Here is a 13,577-nt window from a genome sequence, read left to right as displayed (position 1 = left end):
CATTAACCCAAAAAGATGTATATTTTGGTAAAAAGTAAAAAGACTAAGACTAGCCGTTTAAGAAGATAGGAGGTAGAGGTTAAAATGGAAAGTAAGATGAAATAAGTGAAAGTAAGTGTAGCATGATGGGTGGCATGAAAAAGTAAAAGTGCAAGTAACACAAAATCCAAAAAATTACTTGAAATAATTTACTGGGTGTGGGTGGGGGTCACTGATAAAATAATTTGACTTAGATGATATTTGAGTATGTGTCGAATGTACTCATTTCTTTATTTTCAGCAATGTAACATTGAACTGCAATCTTATCATGACATATGACGTAACATCATCATGACACTTATGTAACATCATCATCCCAAATGTGTGTGTGTGTGTGTATACATATATATATATATATATGTATATATATATATATATATGTTATGTACAGACATAACATATATATATATATATATATATGTATACACACACACACATTAGGGATGATGATGTTACATCATGAAGGAAAACAGCCGATAGTTGATTGTGTTGTTCAGATGAAAGCAAAGATAAAACAAAAACGATACAATTAAATGTCTGAATGTCTAGATACGATTAAATGACCTTTTAGACATCTCTAAGTTAAATTATTTTATCAGTGACCCCAACCCACACCCAGTAAATTATTTCAAGTAATTTTTTGGATTTTGTGTTACTTGCACTTTTACTTTTTTATATATAAACACAAACACATGCATGTGCGTATGTGTGTGTGTGTGTGGCTTAAAACAGTGTGATTCAAATTCCTTGATTCTTTAAGTTTCAAAGCATGATACTAATTCTCTGTCATTGGAAATTTAAATGAGAGATCAGTTAGAGAAAGTAAAGTACTAAAAAAGGTCATGCGACCATACGTATTATAAACTCTTCATCTCACATAATGTCATGGTGAGCTACTCCAGCTTACAGAATATTATATCTAACACTGCACACACTAACAAACGTAAAAATGTATCTATACACCCCCAATCCCAACCTACAATTGCCAAAACCCCACTGCCTATCTTCTAGAAGGATCATGCCACTTGAGGACTGTAGTATACAAAGCCACTCTTACACCATCCGATGGCATCACTAGGTACTATATGGGTATTACGGCCAATGACTCCAAAAGAAGATACTCCCAACTCAGGCACTCGTTCAGATTCAGGGATAGAGAGAACTCTGTCTCACTTTCTCTAGAGACTCTGTGACCTCCAAGTCAAAACATTCAGCATCAAGTGAACTATTGTTGATATTCAACTGGAATTCTTAATTGCCAGCTCTGCCTCTGCCACTGGTTGCCAACAATCTGGATGTACTACCTTAGAACCAGCTGCACCACCTGCACCAAAGTCACCATCACCATCAAACTTCCATGAGCAGGTTTGCTAAGTACCAATCCACAACACTTGTTCTTGCCTGTTAGAGGATTGAGTATTGGCAAAAGAGACAGATGGAATAAGATTAAGTCCTGGATTCGATTTGTTCAACTAAAGGTGGTGACTGAAACAAGCAAAAGAAAAAAAGAATATATATATATATATATATATATGTATACATATCTCCTAATTAACCTTAAGATTAAATAACGCTTTTACCCACAAACTTCAAGCCTGTAACTCATGTTTTATTTTACTCAGATCTTTCCCCCATTTTTAACAAACTGGAATAACTAATATCCTCGACTGGAAACATTCCCTCCTCGTTACATCTCACTGACTTCTTCGTCTCTGATGGAATACTCAGCTTACAATATAGATCATCAGATCTACATGCTTGGCAATTCTAGAAACAGCAGTAAGAGACTCTATATGTTTATATTATCTATCTAATTAGATGTCTTTTCAAGAGACATTTTGATTTTTCATTTTTACTTTTCATTTTTTATTTTCCAGGTTCAGTCCCATTTCATGGTTCCTTGGGCAAGTGTCTTTTACTATGCCTTCTGATTGGATTTGGTAGATGGAAACTGAACGAAGCCTGTCGTATATGAGTGTGTGTGTGTGTGTGTGTGTGTGGGTGTGTGTGTGAGTGTGTGTAAGTGTCTGTGTTTGGCAAAAGAGACAGATGGAATAAGATTAAGTCCTGGATTCGATTTGTTCAACTAAAGGTGGTGACTGAAACAAGCAAAAGAAAAAAAGAATATATATATATATGTATACATATCTCCTAATTAACCTTAAGATTAAATAACGCTTTTACCCACAAACTTCAATATTGTTAATATTGATAATACTCTATCCTCTAATTAGCCTTAAGATTAAATCAGGTTTTTTCCGACACTCTAATATTGCTAATATATTTTCAGATACTCTATCTCCAATTAGCCTTAAGATTAAATAACGTTTTTACCCACAAACTTTAATATTGTTAATATTTTTTTTTTTCCAAATACTTCTATCTTCTTGTCTTCTCTCGAACATAGTTAGATAGATGAGCAGGGCAAAGATGGCAAAAATGGAGACGATGAAAGAAGTCACCCCCACCTGGTGGACGCCCGGGAGGAGGTTTTGAATGAGAAACCTGCCCGGGAAGTGAACCCAGGTGCAAGTTCTCCAACCGGCAGCAAGGGCCATGGAAACGGAGAAGGAGGAAGAAGAACTAAAAGAAGGGCTGGAAGAGCTAAAGGAAAAGCTCAAGCAGGACCAAAGGGTGAAAAAACCAGGAATAGAAGTGGAACCGCAAAAGATGGAAACAAACAGCGCACACGGGTGCTTAGGTTCTACCTGAGAGGTTCCTGCTGGCATGGAAAGGAAGGCGCAGGCTGCTGCTTTGCACATCGGGGACCCTGCCACAGAGACACGAGGCAGATGGACAAACCATCAACACAAGGAAAGGGGATGGACCACGCACCACTTGCCCCAAAGCGGAGGTACGCAGATGTTGTGCGTGCCATAAACCACCAACACGATGTTGTCGAAAGGGCAGCTGTTGAACAACAATCTTTTTAGTGCATGGCTTCATCAAACCCAAGCCCGCAGGTGGGACTACCCACTATATACCAGACCACCACAGCAGACAGACCCAGGATGGACACCACCGGCAACAACGTACACCTCACCTCGATGCTCCTAAAATATGTGAAGAATAAATAAATAAATAAATAAATAAAAAATTGAAGTGGGCCAAAAGAGAGCACGGACATGCAGCCTACAAAAAACCCTCAGAATCTTTCCAGCTTGAAAAAGTGCAAGTAACATAAAGAATGAGGCAAACTGGAAACAAGTTGAGAATGAGATCCTCAAACAACACTGACATCAACATGAAATCAAAACAATTCATGTCTGTAATGCAAGCCATAAGAACAAAATCCCCAGAGAGAGGAAAATTTTAATGAGACGGCGTACAAAATTTTCAAATCGCCTAAACAAACAGATTGAAAGCAGTGAAAAGTCCCGCCTAAAAATAAAACTGTTGGAAATCGAAAAATGTCTGCAACTCTCGATATAAAGGAAGACGATGTAACCAAGGCTATAGATGAAATGAAAACAGACTCAGCTACTGGCCCCGATGGATTCCCGGCAATCCTCCTAAAAGCATGTAAGAGAGTCCTAGCAAGACCACTGCAGTTCCTCTTTCAGAGCTTCCTTGCAGCTATCAAACTTCCAAGAAAACTGGACCTCACACATAAGTAAGGTCATGGAACGAATAGTCAGAAGGAAGCTGATCACCTTCCATGAAGAGAATGACTTGCTGCCCGACACCCAACATGGTTTCCGACCAGGGAGAAGCTGTTTCAGCTCCTAGAACACTGGGTGCTGAAACGGCTGCTCAACCACTCAAATGTGGAAGTGATATATCTCGACTTTGCAAAGGCCTTTGATAAAGTCGATAATGGAATGATATGTCACAAACTGCGTGATCTCAACATAGTTGGAAAACTGGGAAAATGGCTTCATGACTTTCTGAAGGATAGAAGTCACTTCCATTAACACTCAAATAGTGAGCGGTGTTCCGCAGGACACTGTTCTGGGACCACTACTTTTCAGATGATACAAAAGTTTCACAGGCAATACAGAACCCTGAGGTCACTAAACACTAAAGTGGGCCGAAAAGAATGGCATGCAGTTCAATGCTGAAAAGTTTCAAGCTCTATACTATCAGCATGCAAAACTAAATGCAATACCCAATGAATAATCTGGACCCGGAGGAATAGCAATCCCAGAGGCACAATCAGTGCGTGACCTAGGTATTTACATCAGTGATTACGCAACCTTTCGTGTACATGTTGCTTAATTGGCCGGATTGATCCTCAGAACAAGAGAACAAGAAACCATGATGGTCCTCTGGAGGACACTTGTCCTAACCCACTTTGAATACTGCTCTCAGTTATGATCACCATCCAGTGTCAAGAATTATTAGCTATCTCATGTTCCTTGATACTAAAAGCATATCCTTCAAAGCAGGGTGTAATGTAACTATGATTGTTCCATGAGAGGCTACTCATCTTGTCAATCCTGTTATTATTCTTTAGCTTATGGGATATGTACACATGCATTGCTCTTTACTGGAATTTATGCCAGCTTCTCTTACAAGCTTCTGTTTAAGTAGGTCAGTGTAGTCCCTTTTGGAGTACCTGATTAGTATTTTCCAACTCTTAAGGTGTTGCTTTCAGTTTTGAGTACGTGTCGAATGTACTCATTTCTTTATTTTCAGCAGGTGTTGTATTACAATGTAACATTCAAAGTTTGTTTGAACTGATCATATGCCTCTACTGCCATCTTATCATGACATATCCTATTAGAAGTTGCCAGTGGTGGTCAGTGCTTTTCTAGTTTTTATGCCTAGTCTGCAGATCTCAAGTATCCAGTCCAATATCTCAAATGTTGATACTAACACTGGCACTGCAAAAACATTTTGAGATGTCTTGATAAATGCTGGTAGCTCTGACTTCCACATTTTCCTGGCATACAAAAGTACACCTATGCTAATCTAGCTTTAGCCGCAGCCCCAACATATGCAACATTCTCTTCACATCTGATTCTACTTAGAGTTTTCATCATAAGAGATTGACAAACCATTGCTGTACATGCTCTCTTTCTCTTGGCTCATAGTATGCCTGAATGCATTTATTTTGCCCAAATTCCATTCCCTTCATGTTAGCAGAATATGACTTTAGGTCATCAGCAAAAAATGAGTGGGTGGTATTAATTTTATTCCTTTCTGCCTATCCCAACATGAAACTTTAGCGTTACAAATAACATTATAAAGAAACTATCACCCTGGGAAATGCCAGTTGGTAACTTAATTATGTTCGTAACATTAGGTGTTGCTTTAGTAGTTGTCAGTGGACCATGCTGTGGTGACAAAGAGATTATGGCGATGTTGCTTGGCTTCCTTAAGGATTCTTGTTGTAGAACCCAGCATTTGATGTTGAACGGCCTCGAGAAGAAGCCGTTTACCCAAATTACCGAGTCGATATTGTCATAAATCTGAATTATCAACCTAAGGAAGTCGAACTGCGCCAGAACATACACCAGGTAGCAATGGTCAACCCTATCAAATGCCTTAGATTGATCTAAATGGAACAGTGCCCCACCCTTGCCAGAATCCCTATTAAACCCCGCTAAAGTGTACTGTATAAGATGGAGATTATCCTGGATGGTTCTGCCGGGAACGGCACATGTCTGTGCCCCCCGATCAGACTATCCGCTACACGCGCCAATATTTTCGATAACATTTTGGCTAAAAATCTTCAACTCTGTGTTTAGCAGAGTCATGGGCTGAAAATTAACGGAATACACCTTGTCCGGGGCCCTTCTGACAAGCGTCACCACTCCCCGGCAAACAGATCTGGAAATAAACCGGTTCTGCTGTCAGTTCGCATATACCTTCGCCAGCAGGTGCCTGAACAAGTCTGGCATACTCTTATACAACTCATAGGGTAGAAAATCCATCCTAATCCTTCCGCCTATCCTGTAAATGAGAAAGTCTTTCGATGATTTGTTTTCCACCCGTTTAGCAGATGAAATAGCTGACAAACGGTTGATTAGTCTACTATTTGTTGCCTTGATGGCCATATATTACTTTTCCATTTTTCTCACTTATTTTCAGTTTGGCAGGTGTGGTCTCAGTTTTCTCCTTTTTTTTTATCTTCACAATTTTGCTGGTAGTAGTGTTGTCTCTGTTGATGTAGATGACACTTCCACAATCACTGCTTTTTCACCTTCCTTTTCTTCTTGCACTTTTGTTTTTTGGGGTTAGCATTCGGACCTGCAGTTGAAGCATCTTAGCCTCCTGCCTTCTACGAAGACAATCAGCCTCTCTCCTCCGAAACTTATTATTTCTGGAATTTCTTCCAGCGTGGGAACTTCTGCCTGAATCAACATGTTTAGGCATTGTCCCAGTTCACTTCTCTCACCACTGATGCCTGGAGAATGGAGATTTCTCTTGGTTTATTATTATGGCTGCCACAAGCCAAGCAGCATCTACTTCAGGAGGAATATTAGTGATTTTTACTTTCGATTTTCTTCTTCCTATATATATGGGAAGAACCACCGCTTCAGTTCTCAGAGTTTCAGAGAAATGCCGCCTGGCCATCTCCTCTGATGTGAAACCGTTTTCCTTTTGTCATGTAGGTAATATCTGCCTATATAGGCTTTAGGCATTTTTCCACTAATTTTTCTTCCATTTAATCGATTTGCTTTTTTTCCATGATGTAGGTTTTATAACTAATTCTTTTCTTGTTTACTTCTACTACTGCTTCTGTTGGAGGGGCTACTTGTATTTCCATCCCCTCCTTTTTTAACATTAACTTTTTCCAATTTTTCATTTTAGTATTGATTTCTCTTTCCTTCTTTCCTGCTCCCTCTACAAGTTTAACTTTTTTTTATGACACTGCTGGTATTTTCTCTTCTACGCCTGTTACAGAAACAGGCATATCCAATATTGAATTATCTATGGAGTCCATTGAACTCAGTGGCGACTCCATGATGTTACTTTGTATATGTGTAAATATATATAGAATACAATTTCGGCAAAATGCAGAACACAAAAATTTGGGCTGACACCCTACAGAATTGGCTTAAAGCCACACAGTTCGACAATAATTCCCCCGCAAGGTGGAATTGAAACAATCCGCTTCGAAAAAAGCAATAACAGTTCTTTTTTAACAAATGTGGGGTCAGATGGAAGAAAATTCACAAAATAGAAGATAAATAAATCGAATGATAGGACAGACCAGAAGACATTACGGATGGAGTGGGGAGGCAGGTTCATTTCGGACCCCTTGAGACCCGCCTCGCCACTGAGATACGTCCTGCGTCGCATTCATGAGGTTACATGCACGCGCAACATAGATGCTACATTCTTCCATTGATTTTCAAACATTTTCAAAGTCAGGCATTCTTTTCTCTAGCCCTATCTTCCAATTCAAGAGCCTCATCTTCCAAATCACCTCTTTCGCAATTACTACAACAAATGAGAAAACAATTCTAACCTGCTTTCGAAAGGAAATCAGGCAGGTCAATTCTTACTATTGACTCAGTCTCTGTACTCTTCCTGCACTTGACAACAGTTGTTCAGCATAAACACACATGTCTGACACCTCCAAACACTGAACAATAGCGTGCGGGACGGTTTCTCTATCCTGCTCACATCTTGGAATGGTCGAAGGGCCGTGGCCTCTATGCCTGGTGAGCTTGTCCCGAACAGGTAAGGCTCCTCTGTCATGCCAGAGACTTCTGAAAGTTGTGCAGGGTTTTCGACCCGAATGTACATCAGAACAGACTGGCCAACTGATTATCGTTGAGATCTAGGGCTTCCCCTAAGGTTACGTCACATTCCACCTCAACAAGCCCTCTTATGCGGAGGAACCTCCACCGGTGGCATTGCCCGAGCAACGGAATAGCATTTACCCAACTTCGATAGAACCAACTAGTGATAGAACCAACTAGAAACATCCGCTTCGCCAGTGGAGACCACACCCATTCACCATCCAGGTAGGGCCACAGATGTCTCAACCTCAGCGCATGTCTGCTCATCAATAGCGAAGTCATCCCTAGCTCACAAGTGCTTTCAAGCCCTTCTACAATGAGTGGAAAAGCTGTCTTTCCAGCTTGATCAACCATGAATCATGGCAAGGAACGACGGCTAGGCGGTAGGTGATAACCGATGCGGTAAGCACATTGGCTACCTCCGCATTCCGTTTCAAGGATAGCCACCGCCAAGACTAGGTCTTGATTATGTGGGTCACCCTGCTCGATACATCGGCCCAGTTCTCTATTTGTAGGTCTGGTCCAAACTAAACTCCTAGCAACTTAATTGGACCCTCTGTCCAATGTCCCACGACGCTCTTCAGGTGCCGAGCTGCAAGCCGACTGACTTTTCTCGATTAACTTTTGCTCCTGCCATCATCTCGTAAACCTTAATGGCCTTTCCTTCCCTCTGTAGGTGATCCATTTCAGTTTCGATGATGATGTCATCCGCGTAAGCTGAAACTGACTTTCCACAACCTGGTTGTCTCGGGATGCTGCTCAATTTTCGCAGTAATGGCTCAAGGTCAATTGCATACAAAAGCGGGGAGAGCGGATACCCTTGACAAATTGAGCGTTTGATGTTGAACGGCCTCGATAAGAAGCCGTTCACCTGAACTACCGAGTCAATATTGTCATAAATCTGAATTATCCACCTGAGGAAGCCAAGACCCAGACCGAACTGCACCAGAACGGACTCCAGGTAGCGATGGCAACCCTATCAAATGCCTTAGATTGGTCTAAATGGACCAGTACGCCATCCTTGCCAGAATCACTATTAAACCCCTCTAAAGTGTACTGTATAAGATGGAGATATGCTCGCTTGAGGGCATACCACCATTTCTTATAAATAATGGAACCGGTTAATGCCCCTGAATCAACAACTTAATCCAGTCTCTATACTCCCTGATCGCCAAAAGGGACATATGTTTCCAGTAGCCAGAGCCTCTATTATGTAGCTTATCTATTGTTATGTGTAGTTTGGGTTCTAATGGGATAGACAACCAAATGAAAACCATTATTGTTTTAACGTGTTTATTGACTTCTCATGTTACACGGACTCTACATTCAGCGTAGTGATACATTATGTACTTTACACACAGTTGTACTGTTCACTAACAAAATAGTGCCAAGAGTGGAGATGTAGTTTGGCATACGTAAACACATAGATATGAATGTGTAACATCCCTTCTTGAAAAAAAAATTAAAGGGGTCATGGCAGTGAAGTCAACTATAAGTAGTCTCCCTTGCTATATGGATTGTCAGCCTGAGGTGGCAATCCTACAGCAGAAGTCGTGAGATTATTCTGCCTCTGCTTTGTAGTCTAGCTGAATTAGATACTTCTCTTTTCATTTTCTTTTCTTTTTTTTTCTTTAACTTTTTCTTTAACAGGTCTTTCACTTTTTTTCGAACCGGTGGCAGAATGTTATTTCTCCATCTGGTGGATCTTGTGCTTCGCACGGGTGTCTGAGGTGTGTTGTTGGGCTGCTGATAGGTGGTTGGGGCACATTGGGGTGATGATTCTGTGGGTGTTGTCACCAATGCAGCAGGTGTTGTACACGTTTTCCTCGACAGCTCTGGTGTTGGGCGGATGTGGGCCCTATTGCGTCTCAGCTGCCTACCAGATTCCGTTTCTATTATATACGATCTTGGAGTTTCAGTTCTACTGACAACCTTTGCTGGGATCCATGTTTTAGTTCAAGTATCTCAGGTAAATATTGTGCATGTTTGTTGTAATACCTCTGAGATTGTTCTTGAGTGGCTGCTGGTCAATAGGAGGTTGGATCTTAGTTGGCAGGGTAGTTTTCTACTTCCTGCCATTCAGCAATTCTGCTGGGGATTTCATATCAGCTCTCAGTTGTGTCGCTCGTAGGGAAAGAAGTGCCATGTTTGGGTCTTCCTTTGTCTCTCGGCATTTGACTAGTGTTCTCTTCACTGCCTGCACCTGTCTTTCTATAAACCCATGACCTTTGGGGTAGTGTGGAGATGAAGTAATATTGAACCCATACTCATCGGCTAGCTTTTTGAATTCTTGTGATGTGAACAGGGTTCCATTGTCACATATGATCTGCTCTGGTATTCTTTGCTCTGCTAGGAGTCCTCGAGCCACTGTAGTGATTGTTTTGGCTATCAGGTCTTTCACTTTTCTCACAAATGGAAATTTGGAGTAGTAGCAGGCCATTATTAAATACCATTCTTGGCCCTCTGTGAATAGATCTACTCCAATAGTTTGCCATGGCCTTCTTGGGATGTCACTATGTATCATTTCCTCCTTTTGTTGTGAGTTTCTGTACTTTTGGCAGATGCGGCATGTAGAAACTGTCTTTTCTATGTCTTTCTACATGCCTACCCAATATACTGCTGACTTGGCTCGGAGCTTGCATTTTTCCATTCTTAGATGCCCTTGGTGGATCTTGTCAAGAATCTCCCTTTGCATTGACTTGGGTATAATGATTCGGGATCCAGCCATTAGGATTCCATTCTCCACCGATATATCATCATGGATGGCCCAATATTCACGAATTAGGAGCTGCACCTGATGTCTCTTTCCTGGCCACCCCTGAATCACCATCTGAGTAAGGAGCTGAAGTTCTTCATCTTTGCTGGTCTCCTCTTTGATTTCCACTAGCTTTGTGGTTGTCACATTTACAATGTGGTGGACCTTTCTGCTTAGTCCTTCAATCTCCTGTTTGTTTGTGATTGGTGGTCGGTCTTTGATAGGCATATCACTGTCAATCCTGCTTGGAGCTGCTTTCACTTCAGCATTGACCGACACAATATTTAACCTCCTGCAGGTATCGAGTCCAAGAATTGCTGGGCCTTCTGTTCTTGTGACATAAAATGTACACTCGATTGTTTTCCCTTTGTGTGTCCCCCTAATCGTTGTTTTCCCCAGTTGTGGAATCCTGGTACCTCTGTACGCAGTAAGGACCACATCACCTGGTGTGAGGATTCCTTGTTTGACTTTATCCTCTTTTGCTATGTGTTCTGGGAACATCTTTTTGTAGAGGTTGACAGGCATGATATTACTCTGGGCTCCCAGTGTCAATCTTTAGCCTTAAGTCTATGTTTGTTCGTTTCCTGCCAGACTTCTGTATTCTTATTGTCGTGTATGCCTCATCTTCTTTCTTCCGGTCGTTCTTTCCCATCTCATGAACATTTATTGTGCCGACTGCCAAGAATTCATCCTCTGAGGTGTTTTGTTCCTGTTGTTGTGCATGTATATCTCTTCTTTTATTTCTGCTCCTCTTTGAAAATTGGGGCTTGTATCTCTGGGATTTTGTTACCCTACACATTTTTTCCCAGTGGTTAAGTTTTCCACATGTTTTGCAGTGTGTACCGAATGCAGGACATTTTTTCCGGTTATTAAATTCATGCTCTGTACCACAGTACTGGCATGTTCTTTGTTTGTGGGTATGTGTCCTGTGCCTAGATACAATATCTACACTGCTACCTAGTGAGCTTGTTTGTAAGCTAAGTGAGGCTATCTGTTTGGTAGTGGCTTCGAATGCTCTTGCAGTGTCTACTGCTTCTACCAACTATTAGTGATTTTTGTACTTCTTTGTGGGCACACCCCCATATTAATTGGTCTACAATTCTCTCCTCCCTGTCTTTGAATTTGCATTTCTCTGCAACATTTTTCAGTCTTGACAGGAAATTGTCAATTGTTTCTTGTGGGTATTGTTCCAGGCCCTGGAATTCGCATCTGTGAATTCTATGGTTCGACCTGGGCTCTAGGTGCCTTTCAAATTTCTCAAGAAGTGTGTCTGGGTTATTGCAGTCCGATTCTGACATATCCCAGCTATTGAATAGGTCTATTCCTTTAGTACCTGACCATAAAAGGATATAGCTTACCTTCTCATCATCAGTTGTGCCTTTCAGGAAACTTTTGAAAGCTAGTTGGCTTTTCTGTTTAAACTTTTTAAATGCTTCCAAAATATCGTCGGAGTCCCAATCCATAATCGGATGTAGATTCATCTGTACGGTGACGGGGGTCGCCATCTTGGATAGTCGTGTATGTTGTCCGAAGACGAAGCGATGTTTTGTTTGTTAATTTCCTGGTTCGTTGCGTTTCTGATTTGTTGTAAAGGCACAGTTTCCGTTTAATTTTTTTACCGCTGCCACCATGTTATGTGTAGTTTGGGTTCTAATGGGATGAAAACCATTGTTATTGTTTTAACGTGTTTATTGACTTCTCATGTTACACGGACTCTACATTCAGCGTAGTGATACATTATATACTTTACACACAGTTGTACTGTTCACTAACAAAATAGTGCCAAGAGTGGAGATGTAGTTGGCATACGTAAACACATAGATATGAATGTGTAACATCTATATCAAGCTTACAGGTGACCATTTTATGATCACTGTAGCTGACTGAGTGAAACTGTGGGCACCTAGCTATATTTCTATCTGCTTCTCTAATTAACACTCTATCTAGGTATGACGTGGAAGATCCATCGCTATTTGACCCTGTCCACAATGGAGCGTCAAAGCTCAAAGCGGCTTAGCAGTTCCAGGAAGCAAGGATTTACTTCTTCTATCTGTACACAAACCAACATAATCTACACGTGCCTAGTAGATAGTCTCCTAGCACAACTAAAGGATGTGATGTACCAAGAAACTTCTCCAGATTCTGAAAATATTCACTTTGCCCAGTTGTCGTGGGTGCATAAATTGCAACCAGTCTGATAAATTTACCACGGCTGAACGTCAAATCCATGACGACCAGCCTACCTTCTGGATCGGAAAAAATTGACTTTTTCTCAGAAACCCGGTTTTTTTTAACAGTACCAACACCCCGCTTCCACTAGAAGGACAGCCTGGAGAGGAATAGTCTCGTAGCCATCCAACGGTTGGAGCAGATCTCTTGGCCCCCTTAACCGAGTTTCTGTAGCAACAATAACATCCAAATTACACGACACCAGGCCACATACATTTAAACAACCAGCATGAATGTTCAACAGTACTTATCTCTATATCAGTGGTTCGAGGTTTCTTCGTTCTAGTGTTCTTTTTTATCTCTCCTTTTCTTGGGTTCATAGGGAATTTGGATGTAGGCTGTCATAAATGTAGGGAGAAAAATCCATCCTGACAGGGCCTATGTCGTGGAAGAATTCGGACTTAATCCGTCCGTAATCCTTCCGACCTATCCTGTAATTGAGAAAGTCGTTAGAAGTTGTTTTTTCAACACGTTTGGCACATGAAATAGCTGCCAACCGATTGATTAATCTGTTATTTGATGCTTTGATGGCCATATATGTATTCTCATTTTCTTGTTCAATTTGGTAGGGGCGGTCTGAGTTTTTTTTTCTTTTTTTTTTTGAACATAGTCGACCACCCCTCCTTTCTGTCGCTCTCTTCTGTTGGTATCAGTGTTGTATTTTCTTTCGGTGTTGGTGTTTCAGTTGCTAATTCTTCTATTTCTTCTACTTGATTTTGTTTTGGTTTGCACCTTGGTTTTCTTCCTTCTACAAAAACTTTTAATTTTTCTTTGCTGACATTTATAATTTCTGCTATTTCCTCAAGGGTTGGGACTTCTGCTTGTATTAACATTGTCAGGCATTATCTCTTCCAGTT

General features: G+C 41.0%; 1 protein-coding gene across 1 annotated transcript; it reads right to left on the bottom strand.

The window, feature by feature from the left end:
• Positions 1–9,801: 9,801 nt before the first annotated feature.
• LOC118765244 lies at positions 9,802–10,176 on the bottom strand. Its single transcript, XM_036506989.1, has one exon. It carries the CDS (start codon positions 10,174–10,176, stop codon positions 9,802–9,804), a length of 375 nt encoding a protein of 124 aa, XP_036362882.1.
• Between the last annotated feature and the right edge of the window lie 3,401 nt (positions 10,177–13,577).

Source organism: Octopus sinensis, linkage group LG11, assembly GCF_006345805.1.
Source record: "Octopus sinensis linkage group LG11, ASM634580v1, whole genome shotgun sequence".
Taxonomy (NCBI): Eukaryota; Metazoa; Mollusca; class Cephalopoda; order Octopoda; family Octopodidae; genus Octopus; species Octopus sinensis.
The sequence above is the reverse complement of the archived record's forward strand: the minus strand, read 5'-3'. Positions and strand labels throughout refer to the sequence as shown.